The following is a 21592-nucleotide window of genomic DNA, read 5'->3' on the forward strand; positions in this document are numbered from 1 at the left end:
AACAAAGGCGCGAAAGATGGAACTGCGCAGGCGCACAGCCTTAGCACGCCGCAAAACTCGAACAGGGAGGGCGCGTCCAAAACGTGGTCTCGGACGAGACCTATTTCACGCTGCAGAAAGTGGGGAGGAGTAAGAAAAAGCGGGGAACAGGGGGCGGTACAGCTGAGTCGCGGGGAGGTAGGGGGCGGAGTGTCCAGAGCGCGCATGCGCATCGTACGTCAATGGCGGCCAGGAGAGACTGGCGGAAGCTAGTTTTGCAACATGGCGGCCGAGGCGGACGGCCCGCTCAAACGAGTGCTGGTGCCGCTTCTCTTACCTGAGAAATGCTACGACCAGATTTTCGTCCAGTGGGACTTGCTTCACGGTGAGTTTAATTCGGCATCCTATCAAAGTTCTGCTCGAGCGCCCTCGGCCGTAAGCGGGGCGTGACTGCGGGTTAGGTGGCCGCGACTGCGGCCCCGCAGCGCTGGGCGGAAGTCACTCCAGACCGGGCCGGAAGTGCCTCGGTCTCCTTAGAGGGAGCTCGCCATATTTGGGCGGGAGGAAGGCGGAACCACTCCTTTGTGAGGCTTGCGCTTTAGCGATGGTCCCGGACCGAGGGACTCAAATTTTACAAAACAGAGCTAAAATCTGACCAAATCGTTCCAGTCTTTAATAGGTCACTGTTCTTTCAGGGGCCAAGTTACACTTGTTTCAAAGGCTCCTTCCACCCTCCGCTTCTGCTCTTGGTTTACTTTTGGAACAACCCGCCTTCTTACTCCGTCTGTCAGGCAGTTGCACACAAAGCCCACCTCAGGCACCAGACCCTTTAGGAGGCCTTCCCAGTCTGTTCTTGTCAGTTTCTGGTCCGCCACCGCGCTGCTGGGACACGATTTGGTCGAAGTCATGACTCCCACTTGGCTAACCAAGCTCCTTGGGCGGGTAGAGCTTCCAGGATCGGAAGATGCGGGCCAGGGACAGAGGGTTCAGGCATGGGGGACAGGGAGACCTGTCTTTGGAATGGATCCTAGTTGCTCAGGAGAATAAAGGCTTGGAGGACCCTTGGGCATTGCTCAGCTTTTCAGTGAAGCAGTGGGGAGCCTTGGAAGTCAGAAGACCAAGAAGTTTAGCTGTAATCTGCACGGTGTAAGTTGCTTTGGAAAGTCACCTGCCTGACAGTGACAGGATTTGAAGCAGGAAGGGCCATACAGCCCAGGGCTTCCTTGTGTGGGCAGGTCAGGGTCTGAAGGAGCAGCGACAAGCATAGGAGCATGAAAATCCTCTATTTACCCCTGGCCTGGGTGCCAGGGACCTCCTTCCATGTACCCCTTTTTCTCTTCTCAGTTCCCTGTCTCAAGATTCTCCTCAGCAAAGGCCTGGGTCTGGGCATTGTGGCTGGGTCTCTGCTGGGTATGTATCTTCTCTTCTCTTCCAGTTGTGGGGATGAGGGTGGAGGGCTGAGAGGCTGTGAACTGGGCGGGTCCCTTGACCAGAACCGGGGTTAACACGCTTCCCAGGCCGCTCTGTAGCTGTTGAGTTGCACTCCCACGGGATGTCGTCTCCTCATCCCTGCCCTTCTCATCCTTTCTCTTAGTAAAACTGCCCCAGGTGTTCAAAATCCTGAGAGCCAAGAGTGCCGAAGGGTTGAGCCTTCAGTCCGTGATGTTAGAACTGGTGGCGTTGACAGGCACCATGGTCTACAGCATCACCAACATCTTCCCCTTCAGGTGAGGGGGGCTGCCCTTTACCCCCCAGGCTGAATGCTGACAACTCTAGCGGGGCGCTGGGGAGAGGCAGATGCAGGGGCAGGAAACCTTAAGATTTCCTCCTGGAAATCTGGCCATTGTTTGTGGCCGTGATGAGAGGGGGGTGAGCCTCCCAAGAATGCCCGGGATCTAGACTGAGTCAGTCGGGTGGGGGCTGTTTGGAAACCAGTAGGGCTGTGGAGGACAGGGAGCGATCAGAAGTGTGTCCCCAGGGGCGCCTGGGTGGCTTGGTCGGTTGGGCGTCCGACTTCGGCTCAGGTCATGATCTCACGGTCTGTGAGTTCGAGCCCCGCGTCGGGCTCTGTGCTGACAGCTCAGAGCCTGGAGCCTGTTTCAGATTCTGTGTTTCCCTCTCTCTCTGCTCCTCCCCAGTTCATGCTCTGTCTCAAAAATAAATAAAAGTTAAAAAAAATTAAAAAAAAAAAAAAAAAGTGTGTCCCCAGATGGACGGGCCATGGAGGCTCTCCCTGCCTCTTTCCAGGCCCGCCTTTCTTCTTCCCAACTCTTGACTCCGCAGCTCTTGGGGTGAAGCCCTGTTCCTGATGCTCCAGACAGTCACCATCTGCTTCCTGGTCCTGCACTACAGAGGACAGACTGCGAAAGGTGCTGGGGATTTACCCAAGAGCAGACTGTGGCTCTTGGGGGCCCTGCCGGGAACTTGGCGCTTGGGGAAGGAAGCCAGAGCACTGGAGAGGTTGATCAGGACTCCTTATCTCCCCGACCCCCAGGTGTCACTTTCCTAGTGTGCTATGCACTGGTCCTGCTGGTCCTGCTGTCACCACTGACGCCCCTGTCCGTGGTCACCCTGCTCCAGGCCTCCAACGTGCCTGCTGTAGTAGGGGGGAGGGTGAGTACCGGGAGCAAGAGAAGGATATTGCATGGGGTGAGCGTGGTAAGAGTTCAGATGACAGAACCCAGTCTCAATTTCCCCCCTAGCTGCTCCAGGCAGCCACTAACTACCGGAACGGGCACACAGGCCAGCTCTCCGCTGTCACGGTCTTTCTGCTCTTTGGGGGCTCCTTGGCCAGAATCTTCACCTCCGTTCAGGTGAGTGCACCTTCTGCCCTCTAGAGGGCACTAAAACCTGGTCTCCTGGCTCTCCGGGGAGGACTGCTCAAGTGACCCTGGCTGTCTCTCACCTAGGAGACCGGAGACCCCCTCATGGCTGGAACCTTCGTGGTCTCTTCCCTCTGCAACGGCCTCATTGCTTCCCAGCTCATCTATTACTGGAACGTCAAGGCCCCCATCAAGAAGAAAAAGCAGTAGGGATGAGCCGGCTACTGGAGTCCGCTCCACGTTTCCATCCACCCACCCACCCTCAGGGTCGTTCTCATCCGAACCAGTCCGCTGGTGTGACTTTTAATCATTCATTCCACTGCAATTGTAAAATTCTGAGCCAGAGTTTTAGTCGAACTGCAGATCCTTAGAAGGGGTAGGGATTTCCAGGCTGATGTTTGGCAGCAGTTACTGCCCGCTGTCCCGTGCATGTACTACCGGTTCATTTATTTTGGCTGAGATTCCTCCTACTTAGGTATCCTGGGGCCAAAGTCTGCCCTGTCCTCCCCATCTCCCTACTTCCCTGATGGCCTAGAGGACAGAGTCTCGCCAGTGGAAGGAACTAGGGGTTTGCGGCCGCCTCCCTCCCTGAACCTGGTTGGGACGGTCTCCAGGACCCCAGTGCTGGGTAGGGGGTGGGGAAGGGGGACGAGAATGACTCAGGCAGGGCCCCAGGGTGGGGTGAGGAGGTTCCTGCTCTGGCAGGTCCAGGCGGAAGGGAGTGGAGGCTGCTGGTTCCTGCTGCAGTGAAGGGGAACAGAAATGGGGCAATAAAGACTCAGAGACCTGGTTTAATCATAAAAACTGTGTTCGTCCTAAAAAAAAATCATGTGTTGTATTTTGGGGGCAGGGTGAGGGAACCGCAGCACAGGCTTCTGAACTGCGGGCCAACAGGGTTCTAAAGAAGGGTTTGCAGCCTGGGGTGGGAGGTTCTGGGTGAAAAAGGAGAGTGAAGCCGTTCCTGGGAGGTCCATGTTCATGAGAGTTAGAGGTGGGTCAGGGGCATGGGGGTCCCTGACAGGGGAGGGTTGTACGCAGTGGGGGAGCCTGGGGGTAGGTAGGGGCTGTAGTGGGGGAGCAGCTCACCCTGGAGCCTCGGGTTACTCTGAGGGAGGGAGCACGGCGACGAGGCCTCTGGTTTGCAGTGGGAAGAGCTGCGAAGAGAGAGACGCTGGGGTTAGAGAGCGCGTTCCTGGGTTGGGAGGGGCCGGCAGGGCCCCCCAACTCACAATTGGGGGCGGGGCGCCTCAGCTCTAGCCAACGGAGGCAGAACCTGTCACCCACGTACCCGTCTCCCTGGCTCTCCGGGCCCCACCGGGTACCGCGGGTTCAGAACCAGAGCCCAGGATGGCTTAAGAGCAGTGCAGCGGCCGTGTCGGGGCACGCTCCGGAGCCGGCTTGCGTGCTGCGCCTGTTTTCCTCTTTCGGGGCAGCAGGCCAGGAAGGGGCAGAGTTGGGCCTGGCCTCTCCTTGCCCCGCGGGCTGGGAGAGGAAGCCGGGTCACGGGAGGGCCAGAAGCGGGGAGGAAACGGGAAATTCAGGTAACTAGAACGTGATCACGTCCGGGGGGGGGGGGGGGGATGTCCTGCGGGGCTCCCCTATCGGGCCAGGATGGAAACATCTTTCAGGGAAACCTGGGCCACCAGAGCGCTCCCGGCCCAGGCTTCACGGGGCACTGGGGGTGGGGTGGGTGGGTGTGCCCCGGGTCTCTCCTGGGAACAACCTCGGCACGGGGCGTACTCGGGGCCCCTGCCCGTCCCTCACCGCGCGTCCCAGGCACTCACCCGTAACCGGCAGGCAGGTAAGCGGTCGAGTAGTTGGGCGGCTGGTACCCAAAGCCTCTGCTCCCCTGCGTGGTCGCGTACCCGGGACCCCAGACCGGCCCGCCGCCGGCCACGCCGCCGCCTCCCTGGCCGAAGTGGGGCGGCCCGGCGGCCGCGCTCTTGGTCTTGCGCCGAGGCCGGTACTTGTAGTCGGGGTAGTCGCGCAGGTGCCGCGCCCGGAGCCGCTTGGCCTCTTCCACGAAGGGCCGCTTCTCGTCCTCGCCCAGCAGCTTCCACTGCGCGCCCAGGCGCTTGGAGATCTCCGAGTTGTGCATCTTTGGGTTCTGCTGCGCCATCTGGCGGCGCTGCGCGGAGCTCCACACCATGAACGCGTTCATGGGTCGCTTCACCTTCTCCAAGGGAAGCCCCCCGGACACCACCGGGCTGCCGGCGCCTTCCCGCTCCTGGCAGCCCGAGGACGAGTTGGTAGGAGCAGCGGGAGCGGGCGGCTCCAAGCCCCAGGCCTGGTCGTGTGAAGAGCCGGGAAGCGCCATGGGGGCCGGTGGGGTGCAGGGAAGGCTTTAGAGGGCGTCCTACACGCCCTCCCCTCCAAAGTGAAACGCTGATGCCCAGGACCGGTGTCCGGATGATGGAAGGGTCTCCCTAGTCTGGAGTCGTCCCAGAGAAACTCACGGCCTTGAGAAGTATACGTCGTCCCCAAGTTCAGAGTCTTTAGAATGGAGCGCCTGCTCCCAACCAATCAGGCACCCTCTGGAGAGCCAGGCGCTAAATCCGCTGCCCCGTACCCCGCAGGGGAGGGGATGCCCTCTCCGACCCTTGAAGCCGCGGGGTCCCGGACCCAGCCCGCTGCCCCGCGGTCGCGCTCCCGGTCCCTGGAGTCCCGCGGCCGGATCGCCGCAGCCCCTCTCACCTGGCCTCAGCGTCTGTGGCTGGCGGGTGGGCCAGGCCGGGAACAGCTTTTAACCAGACTCCTCCCCATTCCCTCCCAGCAGACCGCGCCTCCTTAAGGGCGCCAACGTTCCCCCTCCCTTAGGCAAACCCAGGTGTCCCGGGCCTCCCAGCCCCCAACGCTCCCCCTGGGGCACCACGCCCCCTCCCCACCCAAGACCCAGATGTGGAGCCTTCCGCCCCTGGTAGCTCTGATCCGCTTCCCCTCCCTTCTTGAGCTTTGGCAATTTAAAGTCAATTTTTTGGCACAATGGGATCAAGCACAGGAGAATCAAAAGCCCTCAGGGTCACAATTGAGCCTGGAGGAAGTTGGGAACACCCCACCCCCTACCCCAAACCCTTTTCTAGTGCCTACTGCTCCTCCAAACCCCTGACCTGGCCCTGGGGCAAGAAAGGCAGTCGGGAGGCAGGCCATTTTTGTTTCCTGAGTCATCCCAGCAGGTGCTCAAGTGATGATTCAGCCCCTTTCTCCAGGTGAGAAAACTTCAATCCTCCCAACTCCAGCCCCCAAACCGTGGTTTCTCCACCGCCTGTTGTATCTCCAAACCGGAGTCTGAAGGCAGGGAGCCAGGGACCCCAAGACAACCCACCCCCAGGACTGAGCAGTCAGCAGCGTGGATGCCAGAGAAGAAGCCTGCATCCAGAGCAGAGAACCAGCAGGAGCGAGAGCTGGCCACCTAAGTCGCAGAGGCTGTCGTGAGGGAACCCTGCTCCCCATCCCGCCCCAGGCCCAGCCCAAGCCCCAGGCCTCAGGTAATCGGATTAAACAGCCGGCCCTGGCTCTCAGCAGAAACGGGCTGGAGCCCGAGCGCCGCGGAGCAGCCCTACCTAGCCTGCTGTGACTCAGGGTAAAGGAGTGGCCCAGCTCTCCTACCAGCAGCCCGGGGGGAGGGGAGAAGCCAGAAGCCACAGGCCACGGTCCTCTGGACTTGAAAGCGACCAGGGCCTGGAGAACCTAGGAATGTCAGGAATTCCCAGAAGTAGACAATCTTTGGAACCCTAGAGAAGCCAGGTGTGGAGAAAACGGAAATGAGGGCCCGGGCAAGTCAAGCCTAGAGAAACCGATGTGCCAAACTTGGCCCAAGGAAGGCGCGAGAACCACAGAGCCATTTGGATTTTTTTATTCTCTTTTTAAATACTGTACAGTGAAAAATAAATACGCCTTCTCATCCACCAGACAAGGTTGGTCCCCCCTCCCCTGGGGGACCTTGTCACCCCCCTTCATACACACCCCTGGTTCTACTCCAAAACCTTCCCCATGCCTCCCACCCACTTATACCCTTACTATCCCCGTCTTCCACAGTGATGAGGCCCCAGAAATGGGGGGTACAGGATGGGAGGAGGGATAGCAGGGGAGCCCCCCTGAACTGTCAAATCTGGGTGGATCAAGGAGCACCCCGCACCAGCAGGCGGAGAATGGGGGTGTTCAGAGAGATCGGGGCATTGGAGGATAAAGGCACATCCAGTCTGATGGGGAAGGAGAGAGGCTCCCCTCACCCTGGGGGTAAGGGTGGACAAGAGGGAGGGGGGTATGACCCTGTTACACACCCCTCCACGAGCTCCTGGAGGTTGAGGGGGGACCCAAGCTGCTGTGCCACCCCCCTCCCCCCTAGATAAGAGCAGCTCCAGCGCAGGTCAGTCGGGCCTGTGAGGCCATGGTGTTGGGCAGCAAGCGAGATGGAGAAGGGAGGGATGCGGGCTGGAGGTTTTATGAAACCCCGTTCACCAAACTACCCAACTCCAGGGGGGCGGAGAGCTCCCCGTTCTCTGAGGGGCCCTTAGGAAGCTTGCTGACAGAGTCGCCCTGGGGAGGAAGTGGGAAAGGAGGATGGTCAGTAGAAATTCAGGTAAGACATCCCTCACCATCCTAGTGCTGTGGCATCTGGCGCCCCAACGGCTAGTCCCCTGAGCGGAGTCTCTAATAACTCTTACAAGAGTCCAGAAGCACCTTAACAAACCTCCCTCTGTCCTGCTCAAACTTTCCACTATTCTAGACGGCGGTCTAGACTCCGGACATCGCTTCCTCTGCGATTTAGCAAGAGGTTCCTTTGCGAATTCCTTGTGCCCGCCCAGCAGAGAAAAGGAGGTGGGCTGAAGGACATCTCGCCCGCCTACCTTCTGTCCTGAAAGAGAGTCCTCGGAGGGTTTAGTGCGTTCCAGGGGCGGCCGCTGGCGGCTCTGAGACTCTGCTCGGGAGATGTAGTCAGCCACAGTCACTGGGAAAGGCAGAGGACCAAGAGTTTCAGAAGGAACCAGGTGTCCAGCTCCCGGACACCCACCAGACCCCAACCCCCCGTTTTCATACGGGGGGAGGCAGCCCGTTCTCTCCACTCCGAGGAAGGACGCCGGCACCCAGTGTGAGCTGACCTGGCTGCCGGTCTCCACTGATGGAGCCATCGGTCCTGTTCCCACGGTTACGGCGACGGCGGCTCCGGTTCCGACGCTGGGGTCTTGACTCGTCTTCTGTGGGACAGAGAAAAACCAAGCCGTGCACCTCATCTCCCACACCTCCGTTCCTGCCCAGCTCGAACTCCTTGAGACCCCAGGCAGAGCCCTTACCCAGGCCGTTCTCCGTCATGCCGGGCCCGTCCGATTCCAGGCCTCCGTCCATGACAGTCCTGTCGTCGTCGGTGCGGCGGCGGCGGGAGCGGCGGCGCCTGGCGCTTGCTGGGGGGGGTTCCCCGGGCTCTGAATCAACCGGGGGCTCTGGTTCAGACGTGTCCAGTAGGCTGTAGGGGTTACTGTCTGGATCTTTCAGCACTGGTTACAGGAAGAGGAGGACCTGGTCATCACGTGTCCATCATTTTCCCTTTCGGCCTACGCTCTCGAACCCAGCTGTCTGATACTGGTACCTGAGCTAATAGACGAAGCGTTGTATCTTGTGGTGGGCCGGGGGGCAGGTGGGGGCCCCCTACCCCGGCCCCCAATCGGCCGCCTCCGGCTTTCTTCCCCCCGGGTTGGGGGGTCCCGGTCACCAGGCCCAGCTCTGTTGGGCTCCTCTCTCTTCTCGGACTCAGTCTCAGAAGCTGTGGATGGGTCTGAGCTGGGGCCTGAAGGAGACAGTGGGCTTCGGTCAGGGTCACTCACCCCACCCCTCCCACTCACAAGTCCCCCAGCCAACGGCATCTTCAATGTGTCCATCGGCCTTCCCTGGAGATTCCGCCCAGACCCCTGCTTCTCCAAGGCCCACCGCTGTTCACCTCCCGCAGCCGTCTTACCGTAGGCGGGACCGCCCGTCCTCCGGCCGCGGCCCCGGCCCCCATAGCTGCCCCCGTAGGTTCGGGTGGTGTGGAGGGAAGAGGAGGAGCTCTCATCCGTGGTATAGCCAGCCTTGTCACTGCCACCGCTGCCGCGCCCGCTCCCGGGAGGGCGGAAGCCCAGCCCGATCTGGCGAAGCTGTTCGTCAATCTGCAGCCTCTCCAAGCGAAGCTGCTCCACCTCCTGGTTGGGTGGGGGATGGAGAAAGATACCGAAGGGGGAACAGACGTGAGCTCGACGACCAATCCTCACTCAGGCTTCTGCGCCCTGACCGTCCCCATACACCTAAACTCTCCGGAATGCAAGACGGAAGACACTGGCTCAGCAAGGAAGATTCTGCGGTCCAACCCTACAGCCCCAGATCTCCATTCAGTGCTTTCTGTTCTACTCAAGATACAAACTGGGCGTCACAACTGCTAACTTTATCCACCAGTAGCCTTCGTCTCCTTCCTACACCCAGATCTTTCCCGTCCCAGGCTTCCGGCTCGGGTACCTGCAGGTAGGAGAGATGATATTCCAGCAGAGCCTGGGCATTACTGATATTCTCCCGGGTGCCAACAAATATGAAGGGAACCATGCCCTGCGCGGCAGAGAGGACGGGAGGGTTAGGAGGGTCGATGCGAGTAGTAAGTCCACCCTGGCCCCTCCGGAAGCTCAGCCAGTGGGACCACTCTGGGCTCTGCATCTTCTGGAGGACACAAGTCCCCATCCTCCACCCCTAGAGATCCGGGCCCACGGAGAAGGGGCTCTGCGAACAACCCCACCTACTCCTGGAAACCAATCTCCAGATGCAGACGCCCCGTACCTCCTCCCTGGGGTTCTTCTTGTCATTGTCACCTTCTACGCGAACCCTCACCACACCAGATTTATCCACAATCTCCTGGATCACTTTCCCGTTCTTCCCAATCACTTTGCCTGAATGGGTAAAGGAGGAATTAGGCCTTTTTTTTTTTTTTAACAGAAAAGACAAAAAGTAAAAACAGATCAACAGTTTTCCAGCTTCTATATATGGATTCGGTTTAAGTATTCTCCTGCTTGTAAGTCTCTGGTGAGTTTTCACAGGACAAAAGTTTACGATCCCTGGAAATCTGTTCTTCCATTTCCCTCAATCCTACAAGACTGCTGGCTCTGTCCTTGTGAAACTGGGAGTCCGCAGGGAGGCGCCAAGCCTAGAACCCCTTTAGGGAATCTCACACCGAGCCCCACCTGTATTCTTTTATCTGCACACACCCTCAACTCACCAACAAGGTTCCTGGGCACTTGCACGGAGTCCTCAGAAAACTCCAGGTAGCTTCGGGCCTGTCGGCACGCCTCAGGAGTCTACAGAGAGCAGCGGGGAGCAGTTACTCACACAGGGGCCCTGGATCTCAATCGTCTTCCTGCCACCCTCTGCCTTTGGGAAAGCGTGCTGCCACCAAGTCAGAGAAGGAGGTGGACAGGACTCAGGCTTCCTTGCCACCTCACCCTTTCTTCTCTCTACCCCCAAGCCACCTAAGCAACAGCTGGCTTTTGCTGACCTCCCCATAGATGCGGAAAGTGCAGGTCTCTTCACCCAACTCAATGGCGGTCACCCCAGGTACTTTTCGGGCCTGCTGGATGTTGGCACCGTGAGTCCCAATCGCCAGTCCCATCAGGTCCTCTCGCACCGTGAACTCCTCCTGGAAGGCTGCCGCCAGCTGCTTACTTGTCTGAAAGGAAAAGGCGCTGCCGGATCCCTGGTGGTGGAACCCCACACACCCGTCCCAGGCACCTGACGCTCGGCATGACTTCGATGAGAGAAAAACGTAAGGAAACAAGTCAGAACTACCCCAGATCCACTGACCCCAGGACCTGCACAGAGAATTCGGGAATCTTTCATTCCACTCCTACCTTGCAGACGCCAATGGCCTGGCGGGGAGAGGAGGTAAATGAGGGCAGAGTTTGGCTGGCAGCCGCCAAAGTTCTGGATTTGGCTCTAACATGATCTGGCTGTGTGATCCTAAACAAAACACGCTCTCTGCGTCTCTATTCTGTCATCTGCTGAATGATTACACCTGACTTACCCCATTCCCAGACTAGCAAGAGGATTAAGTAAAGTCAGCGAGAAAGGACCTTTCACAAGGTAAATGCAAGGCTAAGGAACTACTGTTACCTTAACCAAACTATTATCAACCCCCAAAATAAAACCCGACAAGTGGAGTAGAAAGCAGGGGTTGAAAAAGCAGGAAAGGAGCCGTGGACCACCACACGACCTCATTTCGCAACCTGCTCTTAGACACCTGGGTACCAGGGCAGGAAGACAGGGAAGGTTCTAGAAGAGGGAGTCCTAGGTAGGAAGCCCCAAACAAGAAAGATTTCTGAAAAGGGACATTCTACTTCCTACTTCCACGACAGATGAGGTTGTGCTACGGCAACGACTCACACTGAGGCAAAAAGAGAAAGCTGAATAAAAGGGACTACATTGGCGATTCAAAATAAAAGAATTAGGGAGGGGAGAAGAGGATTTACAATGATTTACAAATGTCCTCTAGAGAAGTTTGCCAAGGGTTTTATTTCTTAGACGGCCTGATGAGTACATGGGCACTGGTATTTTTTTCCTTTGCAATGTTTCAAAACAATTAGAAAAAAAAAAAAGGGCAAAAAATAAGAGCAATTCTCTCAAAAACAAAGACATGCTCCTATTCTTTTTTTTAAATGTTTATTTTTGAGAGAGAAGAGCACACATGCACACATGAGGGACAGGCAGAGAGAGGGAGGGAGACAGAGGATTCGAAGCAGGCTCCGTGCTGAGCAAAGAGCCCGATGTGGGGCTCAAACCCACTAACCTCGGGGTCATGACCTGAGCCAAAGTCGGACGCTTAACCGAGTCACCCAAGCACCCCTATTTTTTTAATTTAACTTTTAATGTTTTTATTTATTTTTGAGAGAGAGCAAGACAGAGTGTGGGCAGGGGAGGGACAGATAGAGAGGGAGACACAGAATCCAAAGCAGGCTCCAGGCTCCGAGCTGTCAGCAGAGAGCTCCATGCAGGGCCCAAATCCACAAGCTATGAGATCATGACCTGAGCCCAGGTCGGACGCTTAACCAACTGAATCAGCCAGGTGCCCCCTATTATTTTATTTTTTTTTTTTTTGAGTAAGCTCCACGCCCAACGTGGGGCTTGAACTCACAATCCTGAGATCGAGTCGGATACTCTACTGACTGAGCTAGCCAGGCGCCCTGACGTGTTCCTATTCTTAAGACCTTGCACATATGGCTAACTTAGTATCCGGCACACTTTGCCACGCTGATCAATACACCCAGGTCCTAGGAGAGTCGAACAGTCTACTTTCGTTCACCAGAGAATCTGCTCGCTGGGACCTGGAGCAGACAGAATTTGTATCATCTGGGGGAAAAGGTGAATTTTTAACTGCCAGTGCTCTGAGTAGCATCCCTGCAAAAGTGAAAGAGTAGCATGATCCAGAATTTGTTCAAGCTCAGAGAAAAGCCTCCCCAAGAGCTCAGTTCTCTTGATAAATGGAAACACACACCCACCCTGCTTGTTTAGGACAGTACACTGCCTAAGGAAAGAGAATCTGACCATAAGATATCAGAACTGGAAAAGACCTTGTAGGAATATTCTAGTCTAACTACCTCATTATCACAGATGGAGATTAAGCCCACAGAAATCAAATGATCTGCCAAAGGTCAATATTTGACAAAACAAGACTTGGGATTCCAAGTCCAGTGGTCCTTCCAGCGTACAAATGGTTCTCACATATATCCTGCAAAGCATTTTGATTCCCAGAAGGGATATGGGCACACCCCCTCTTCTACTTTTAGACAGAGCTGCTCTGATTGATCTGTTTTATGCATTGCGTTTTCAAGTAAAATTTCACTTGATCAAAAGGTCCCACAGTGAAGAAAAAAGTTTGAGAACAACTGTACTATTATAACACGATGGAGCTCTGCCATCTGGAGGAGTCTGGGATGACACAGTAGACTCAAGTTTAATGGCCCAGAAAGACCTTAGTCTTTCTATTCTGTAAACACAAGAGCATGAGTGAAGGATGGAGGTGGGACAGGGGGAGGACAACAATACCATTCAGCAGGAAAAAGTGGAGCCAGAACTCACCTCTAGGTGTTTGGTAGCTTCTTCGTTGCGGGACATGAGTAGCAGTTTGGTGCGCAGGCTTCGAAAATGCATATCACCCAACAGGGACGCCCGCTTCACGGGAGCCTCTGTGGTTGACTGGAAGAAACCAATGGAAAAGTCATTTTAAAAAAGACTGAATACACACTGGGGGAGAGCCAAGAGCTGGGATATCTGGATGCCTGAATATCTAGAAAAGGACAGGTGGTATGAAACGAAGCTAAGGAAGAGAAAAATCATTGTCCGTCTCACAAGGGCCTACTATCTGAGGACCTAGGGGAAGTGATTTTAGGGAGCAAGCAGAGCTGAGAACCGTACAGTCTACTTGAGTCCAAATACGCAAGGGAGGGTCCAGCCCAGATGGCAATACAATAGACAGGTTAGAAAAATAAATGATGGTCCTACACGAGGGAAACTAGGGAAACGTGGGCTACCTGGGCCCTCGGGGGTCAGGAACAATAAAGTCTCCTTTGACAAGTAAATATAAGCACCTCTGAGCCCCTTCCTTTCTGCAAAGGAGTTAAAAAGGTAGAAGGAAAAATTGCTAAAAGGGCTTACGTGAAATTCAGGTGGAGTAACTCACCAGAATGAAGAGCTCACTATTTGTGATGTTGAGAAAGATGCAGTTCGCACCCAGCGCTTTCTTGAACTCTTTATGGACGTTTTCATTTGAGCAGCTGCAGAGGAAGAGAAGAGCGCTCAGAGGCACAGAGCAGAGTGCAGTCAGAGGCTCAGGGAAGGGGGGGGGGATGACAAAAACAAGAAAAGAGGAAGGACTGAAGTAGAGAACAGGGATGAAGAGAGGAACTGGGAGCAGAAGGGGCTCTGGAGAAGACAGGATGGAGAGCGTTGGGAGAAATCAGGGCGGAGGAGGAATGTCAAGGGGCCCCCTCCCGACACCAATAACTCACGCCTCTCTCAGATCCTCAGGCACGGCCATGGTCACTTTGAAGAAGCTGCCTTTGGTTGCAAGAGGATTGGGATTGACTGGCCGGAGCCGCTCCAGGGTGACAATCTCATTGTAAGTGGCATCACAGGCAGCATATTCGATGACATAGAACTGGCAGAAAGGGAGAAAGAATGGAGAAGTTGGGGATGACCTGAGCACCTGCCTCCCACCCTTCTGTGACCACGGTCTTTGCCTCAACAGCTCTCCAAGGGCCTCCGAGTCAACTCACATCTCCCTTCATCATCCGCACCCTGGCCAGCCACCAGCCGCAAGGTTCCTGTTCATTGGCTCGAGAATAAACCTGAAGAAAAGTTGAAAATAAAAGACTTACTGAGGACCATCCCCAAACATCACAAGTTGAAGAAGCATTCAGACACCTGACTGGCACGCTACGACAAAGGAAACTAGAGGAAGGAGCAAATTAAAAATCAGACTGATTTTATGTGCCGTTACCATAGATGGAGAAAAAGTGACTCCTCGAAACTGGGAAGCCCCTGAGAGTCTGGTTGGACACACAATGACAGGGAACCGGTGCATTTCACTTTTTCACAGGCCACCGGGCTGGGTGTAGCGGCTCAGCATGGAGAGGGAAGGAGAGTGAACCAAGCAGTGAGGAGCCTAGGGTACTAGTATCAGGGCAAGGAAGACGGCAGAAGCCTGGGAAAAGTGACATCTAGAGAGGGTGGGCCCCGTGGCCCTTACCTCAACCTCATCCCCTTCTGTGATCTCTTTATTATAGTCAGCTGGAGGCGGTAGCCGGACGTCCCCAAAGGGAATCTGTCTCTCACTCTGCCAGCTGCAAGGGAAACCGTGACATGAAAGCCATTCGGGCCAATGTGGTTGCCCGTTTTTTCAGGAGGGGGTTATGGCCTCTTCTGGGCAATTGCCACCTTCTCTGGTGATCAGAGGCTAAATTCCAGGTCCTCCTCCATAGTGGTGTCTTCTGTCGCTTGCTAGCACCTAAATACTAGGTCACATGTCCCCCACCCTCACCTGGGATCCACAGAAGTTGACCGCCCCTCCCCCAAAGCCCTGGCTCTCTCCCACCTATTACAGGCCTCATAGGACTCAGCCACCCCTTCTTCTCCACTCTCCTTCTAGGACCCAGTATGCTGCATTCTCTATTCCCAAGGTCTTACTTGTTTTCAAAGAAGATGGTGACAGAGTCTTCATGGACATCCTTCACAAAGCCCTAGAATGGATTTTAGGACAAATTAGATGAAAGAAAGAAGAAAAGAAAAGAAAAGAAAAGAAAAGAAAAGAAAAGAAAAGAAAAGAAAAGAAAAGAAAAGAAAGAGAAAGAGAGAAAGAAAATGACAATTTACCACCACTGTGGCCATCAAGGGAACAGATATTTAGAGGCCATTACCTAGAGTATTAGATGGGGACAGAAGCAATCTAAAGATAGGGCCGGAAAAACCTGTACTGGGGAAAAAGTACGAAATGTTGAGATAGAGACAAAGGACATGGTACTGGCATGGAAAGAAAAGTGGCAAAATCCAGAAATAAGATGAGACAGAAGTTAAATAGAAGGGGGACAGACCACCTCCATCAGAACAGCTTGGAAACCGATGGTCTAGCATGGCTCCCACAGGGGCCTCCCTATCTGTCTGTCTCCTGTTGTGCTGAGCAACTTGCCAGAGTTCAATTAAAATACCAACAACACTCAGCAGGGCTAAGAATATCCCATGAGACAGTGTGAGGCTGTCCTGGAACACCTAGAGGACATCAGGATCCGCCAAGAGAGAGAAGGGTCTAGCGCCCCGATGCAGCAAGAGACCTGAGCAAACTTGGTGCCTTCACGGCTGGGTCCTAAGTGGATAATCAGAACACTGGTGTTCAAAACGATGAACACAATTTACGGAAGGAAAAATCGTGACTTAAGTGATGTGAGATTCTGGAATCCTAGACTGTGATACGCTGCTATGAATATGAAAAGGATAAAATTCGTAGAAAACCCCAATCTTGAGATGATGACATGGGAGAGGAACAGGGATGACGGACTAGCTGGTCCACTTCCTACTGCCTGTGTCCTCACTGAAGAGGCCAAGGCTGTGTGTTCCCCCATTTTTCTACCTTCTCTCTCGATTTTTCACATACTCAAAATGAGGGACTAACTCTGAAAGTCTAACTGATCAATCTGTTCTTTTAGAATTGAGCTTTTAGTTTCCTAAGAAACCTTTGCCTAATCTAAGGCGACAAGGTTTTCTTATATTTCTTCCTCTGAAGTTTCATAGTTTTTATTTTACATTTAGGTTTGTGATCCACTTTGAGTTGAATTCTGCATATGGTGCGAGATATGATCAAAAGCCATTTTTTATCCATGAATAGCCAGTTATTTGAACACCATTTGTTGAAAAGACTACCCTTTCGCTACTGAATTGCCTTTTCACTTTAGTTCAAAAATCAGGAAGTGCAAATTAATTTATTAATGACAGAAAGCAGATCCATGATTGACAGGGAACTTTTGGCAGTGAAGGAAATATCTTGATTGTGGTCACGGTCTGACATAGATCTATACAGATATTTAGACAGATGTATGTATGTCAAAACTTGAACAAACTATATTTTGAATACAGGTACTTCTCTGTTTATACCTCAATAAAGCTGTTTTTAAAAATTAGGGGTTTCAAGGGCACCCGGGTGGCTCAGTCGGTTAGGCGTCCAGCTTCGGCTCAGGTCATGATCTCACAGGCCGTAAGTTCGAGCCCCGCATCGGGCTCTGTGCTGACAGCTCGGAGCCTGGAGCCTGCTTTGGACTCTGTGTCTCCCTCTCTCTCTGCTCCTCCCCCACTCATGCTGTCTCTCTGTCTCTCAAAAATAAAATAAAACATTAACAAAAAAATTTGTTTAATAAAAACTTAAAAATTAGGGGTTTCAAAAGGCTAATGCACAAGAACTATTCCCGAGCTTTGCGGCTAGGCACAAAAGCTGAGCTCAGGAGAGAAAATACCAAAAATGCAGACTCGTCTCCCTCGCACCTCCAAGAACTGGTCAATCACATCTTACTGTACTGCTGTTTCCTTACGGTGAGAAAAGCGAAATCCAGATTTCACTGTCGATACCGGCTGACCACCCTTCCCTTCTTTCGGCACAGATCTCACGGCACCTTCCTACTGTCCAGGGAACTTGGTGGTACTCCCGGGGCCGCCCGGCCTCTCCCTCACCTGTACTTTACTCTTCTCTGTCATTCCCCTCCCCAGACAGGTTTTCTCCACTCTTCGTTCAGCTCCATCAATACCCACTCCTACTATTCTCCATGCCAAGTCTTCTGACACAGTTTTGCCCCTCAGTTATTTGCCCAAGTCCTTCTTCTTGCCTTTTGGGTCCTCCTCCCGTCAGCACTCACACTGCATCTCTGGCCTCCCTCTTCTTTTCTCCCTTTATGAGGGTCTGTCTGGATTTCTAGAGACATTTCAACCGGCCTCTTCTGCTGACTTTATCCAATTCTTTGTCCAAAACGTCTATCTCCAAGCTTGAAAAACAGTGTGAGAGCGAGATCTATTCTCAAAACATTTAGGGATGAGATACAAGGCAGTGGAAGAGACAGAGGAAGAGAACCACTTGTCTTCTCCCTTGGGAAGAGGTTCCCACTCCCAGATATGCTCACCCACAAAAGATATGCCTACAGCCCTAATCCAGTTCTCCCCCAGTATGTCAGGGTTGGCCCTCAGGCAGAAGTAGCAATCCCTGTGTTTTCAGCTACCATCATCCCCAAGGCAGAAACGTAGAGCTCAGAAATGGAGTTTCTCTACACATTACTCAGCAGTTCAACCAAATGCCACACACTCTTATACTTCCAGGGTCTTTTTCCTTCAAATATTCTCCCAGACAAGCTTGCTCCTCGACTTCATATTCCAACCCAGTCTCTGCTCCTTACTCTCACCTGCATCATCGGTCTGTTTTCCTCCAAAGATACCAGTGGAAGAAGGTGAGCTCCCAGTTCTGCTCAGTCCATGCTCATTAAGAAGATAAGCAGGTGAGGGCAGGAGCAGGTGAGTCAATCTCTACAAGGCCAACTAGATGCAAAGATGACTCAATTTGGCGGCCATGGCATATCGTGGCTTTGGCTTATAGGGCCTAGGACCAGACAGAAGAGTGACCCAGGTTTCTAGATGCTTGTTTCCTCAGATTACAAAGTATGCAATTAGCCCTCACCTCCATCCTAGTCCTGGGCTCTGAGAGGAGGGACTTCTGGGAGAAAAGCAGGCAGGGCCTGGGTAAAAACCACAGGTTGAGGCTGAGGATGCTAAATTTCTTGAGAAAGGAATGGAAATTTGGGTACCCAGGTAAGGCCTGGGAACTTGCTAACTGTGCCCTGAAAGGTGAACAGACATTTCATTTCATCTGAGAGTACAACTCAGAGAATAAAATACACTTAAGAGCCGCAAGAGAAGACTTGGCGGGATAGCTACAGGAGAAGCGAGGGCCCAGACCCGACCTCCGTCCTAACTTGGAGGATCAACAGCAGGACCCAATTCTAAGACAGGAGAAAGGGGCCTTCCCAAATTCGTAATTCTAGAAACATGGTAAACACTCTTTGACCCACACCAAAGTTTGCTGAGTCATGAATATTAAATCAGTAGCAAGGTCAGAATGGCTAAGTATCTATATGGCACTGAAAAGTTGAAGAAAGATTAGTCTGAATTTACGGATTTGTTTTTAACTGTGCCATGGGGCACAAAATGCTAACGTGGCCCGAACAGAAAACCCACATCACCTGGCTTTCAGCTCAACTGCAAACTCTACTCTCTGATTTCAAAATATCCTCTCCCTGATTCTCCCAAGCCCATCACTGCCACGGCCCACAGTGGAAAAAAGGAAAAACTCAGAGAGAGATTTCAGTCTGACGCTTACACGTGGAGAGGGAAACGTCTCCCTTCCCGTTCGTCTCACACAGTTAATCTGAACTAGATACCAATCTTTCCCAGCGATGCTTAGCTCCTATGCTTCCTAGAATAAAAGCAAACGTCGTCTCTCAATCTCAAACACTAAGCATCACTTTTCTTGGAACCCAGAGTTTAGGAGTGGGACAGACCAGGACGAAGGACAAAACAGTGGGGAACACGGGGCTAAAATCTTAGCAGGGAGGGCCTTTCAACAAAGGTAACCCAAGTTTGAAGAAAAAGGAGACAAGAGACAAATGTACTCATCGGAATCGGAAAGGAATTAGAGACTTTTGCCAAAGAAAACAGAAATGCTACGGGGGCAGGCTAGAAGAAAAAGTCCCATGTTAGAAAAGTATGCACAAAAAGATGACAGAAGAGATCTTCTGGGAGTTTCCTTCAGACTTGGAATAAGGTGGTTCCTGGGGGAATACACTGGAACACAGAAGTGGTGGATAAAACGCCAAAGACTGAACTTGATAGGATAAGTTAAGACAGATGATAAGAGTAGCCAGAGGCACTGACTATAAAGAAATCTGGGGAGGCATTTCTGGGGAGAAATGCACAGGCATTTAGGGTGGGTAACAAAGGCTGCACTGAACTGATCACCTGAAGCTGGGGCAGAAACCTTCCACTACTAGGGCAAACTCGAGACCCTTTCCACCTACACGCCTTCACAGGAGAAGAGCTGGAGAAAGTCATTTCCAAGGGCACGAAGGTGGAGCAATCTACTAAGGGAGAGGAGGCACGAAAAGAAGTGAAAGAAAGGGGGCCCTTCTCCAGACCTGTGATGTTACAAGAAGCTATCTCTGCTGTTGCTCCTCAGGGCAAAATGAAAGAAGGCGGGGAAAAGTCTCTGCGGCGACTCCAGGCACAAAAGTCCAAAAGAGGCTCAAAATAACAACAGTCACACAAAGAAAAATTCCTGGGCGGCAAAAGGAGTCTCCCTCTGGCTTAATCTAAATGAGGGGAAGGAGAAAAAAAAAAAAAAAGTCCTAGAAAATGGATTCGGAATAAAGGTGGTAGTAAAAGGAGTTGTAAGGAACCAAACGAGGACCCTTTACAACCCCCTTGTCCAAAAGAAGGCGGGTCAGATTCCCAAATTGAGAGAGTCGGCCAAGAAGTCTTCCGGAAGTGGAAACCCTTAAGATCCTTGAGGAAAATCCCCACACATTCCCCCCTTCAGAGGTTACAGATGGTGAACACGAAGCCTGCACCCGCCGAGATGCGAAGAACCTACAAGAACGATCTCAAGACATCTGAGGTCAAAATGAGATGACAAAAAGAACCCCCATCCCCGTAGAACCCGGAGAGCGGCTAGCCTTGGGATAAAGGGGTGGGGTAAGAGACTCGTGAAAAGATGCCACCTTACGGCTAGGAGGGAACTTGACCGGCACAACCCAGAGTTGCCGAGGTCAAAGATAGCAAATGTCACAAATGGATTCCGACCGTTTCTCCTTGGGTTGGGAGCAGAAACGTAACACGAAAGTGGGGTGAGTCTTCCAGGGCCAGGAGGCAGAGGCCTCTGTGAGGAAGATAAAAGGATCTAATATGGGACGGCCTTCCCAAGGGGGCAATAGGGAAGAAGAAAGAGAATTCTCCATGTGCTTGGACCGTGCGGAAGAGGGGGGTGGGGGGTGGGATGTGATTCAGGTCTAAGGTAGGTCTCCTACTGGGAAACAAGAAAAGTCAACGAGAAGCGGGGAAAATGGGGTCTCCGTTGCGGGGGGGGGGGGGGGCGCGGACGCTGATCCAAGCACAATAATGAACACTGATGTTCATTCTCTCCGAGACCGGGGTCAAGAGCAGGTGTAATTAATAGAGAGACCAAAAATAGGAGGAAGGGGGTGAACTTCCAGAGGTCTCCCCGGGAGGGCTGCGGGTGGGAGCGTGGGTCTAAGGTTCGAAGGGCCAGGACTTCGCTCCAGAGGCGCGATCCCGCCCCACTCTCCCCCTCCCTGGCTGGGGGGAGGGCGCCGAAGACCGGTGTCCCCGGCCGGCGCGCCGCCTCACCTTGTAGAAGGCCCCGTTGGAGCCGCGCACCTCGACGGGCAGTCCCGGCTCCACGTCCCCCCCGGAGGCCAGGCCGCCCATGGCGCCGCCGCCGCCTCCGACTGCCCCGGCGGCGGCTGCAGCGGCGGTCTGAGTCCGGGCCGGGCCGGGCCCCCGGCGTCTCCCCGGGGGAGGAGCCGGAGGGGGAGCCGCGGGGGGCGGGAGCCGGGCCGGCCCCACGGCGGCCCTGCCACAGCCAACGAGCAGGGGGCCGGGGCCGGGCCGCTCCCCGTCCGCCGCCGCCGCCTTGGTCTCCGCCACCGTGAGGGAAACGGCCGCCGCCGCCGCTGCCTTCGTCACCTCAGCTTCCGCCTGCCGCCGCCCCCGCTGCTGCCTCAGTCCCGGGACCCGCTGCTGCCGCTGCCGCTCCACGGCCTCCACCTCCCCCTGCCGCCGCCGCCTACTGCGCAGGCGCACCGGGCACCCGCCCGCCGCGCGCGGGGCCCCGAGGGCCACGGCGCAGGCGTCAAGGCTGGCGACCCAGCTCGCGCTCGCCAGCGCATCAGGGCTTCCACACTCCCTTTTGCTCTCTCACGCCCTCTCCTGGTCGCCTCCTTGCGCCTGCGCAGAGCCAGACGGCTCTCTTTCTTCACCACCCCCCCTCCCCCCCGCCCCACTCCACCGCCCACATCTCTTCCTTTCCCCGCCCCACAACACTGATAACTAACCAATCGTGCGGAGGGAGGGGCCGAGCCCACTCGGTCGGATTGGATTTCTGCTGCTCCTGGGCAGGCCACACCCACTTCGCCGCTGTGAGCTTCCCCGGGCTGGGGCAAGTGAGGGATGGGCATGCGCCTGAATGA

The 21592-nt window shown here is 54.3% G+C and overlaps 3 protein-coding genes and 1 long non-coding RNA gene across 4 annotated transcripts; 2 read left to right on the top strand and 2 right to left on the bottom strand.

The window, feature by feature from the left end:
- Positions 1–164: 164 nt before the first annotated feature.
- Positions 165–3605, top strand: MPDU1 (mannose-P-dolichol utilization defect 1). The gene is made up of 7 exons (XM_003996178.5): positions 165–364; positions 1324–1389; positions 1574–1706; positions 2263–2348; positions 2474–2592; positions 2682–2792; positions 2889–3605. Exons 1-7 carry the CDS (start codon positions 262–264, stop codon positions 3009–3011), a joined length of 741 nt encoding a protein of 246 aa, XP_003996227.1. The 5' UTR covers positions 165–261; the 3' UTR covers positions 3012–3605.
- Positions 3592–5580, bottom strand: SOX15 (SRY-box transcription factor 15). Its single transcript, XM_003996179.5, has 2 exons — positions 4586–5580; positions 3592–3955 (listed from the first exon to the last, which is right to left on the bottom strand). The coding sequence occupies exons 1-2, from the start codon at positions 5116–5118 to the stop codon at positions 3787–3789; spliced, it is 702 nt and encodes a 233-aa protein (XP_003996228.1). The 5' UTR covers positions 5119–5580; the 3' UTR covers positions 3592–3786.
- LOC109494161 lies at positions 4915–7026 on the top strand. Its single transcript, XR_006589850.1, has 2 exons — positions 4915–5050; positions 6008–7026. It is a non-coding gene; the product is annotated as an uncharacterized LOC109494161 (long non-coding RNA).
- FXR2 (FMR1 autosomal homolog 2) lies at positions 6639–21195 on the bottom strand. Its single transcript, XM_023243850.2, has 17 exons — positions 20751–21195; positions 14991–15043; positions 14554–14647; positions 14081–14152; positions 13814–13962; positions 13486–13579; positions 12885–13001; positions 10309–10479; positions 10033–10111; positions 9597–9706; positions 9285–9371; positions 8752–8974; positions 8386–8583; positions 8093–8293; positions 7901–7996; positions 7649–7749; positions 6639–7337 (listed from the first exon to the last, which is right to left on the bottom strand). Exons 1-17 carry the CDS (start codon positions 20829–20831, stop codon positions 7242–7244), a joined length of 2022 nt encoding a protein of 673 aa, XP_023099618.2. The 5' UTR covers positions 20832–21195; the 3' UTR covers positions 6639–7241.
- Between the last annotated feature and the right edge of the window lie 397 nt (positions 21196–21592).

Source organism: Felis catus, chromosome E1, assembly GCF_018350175.1.
Source record: "Felis catus isolate Fca126 chromosome E1, F.catus_Fca126_mat1.0, whole genome shotgun sequence".
Taxonomy (NCBI): domain Eukaryota; kingdom Metazoa; phylum Chordata; class Mammalia; order Carnivora; family Felidae; genus Felis; species Felis catus.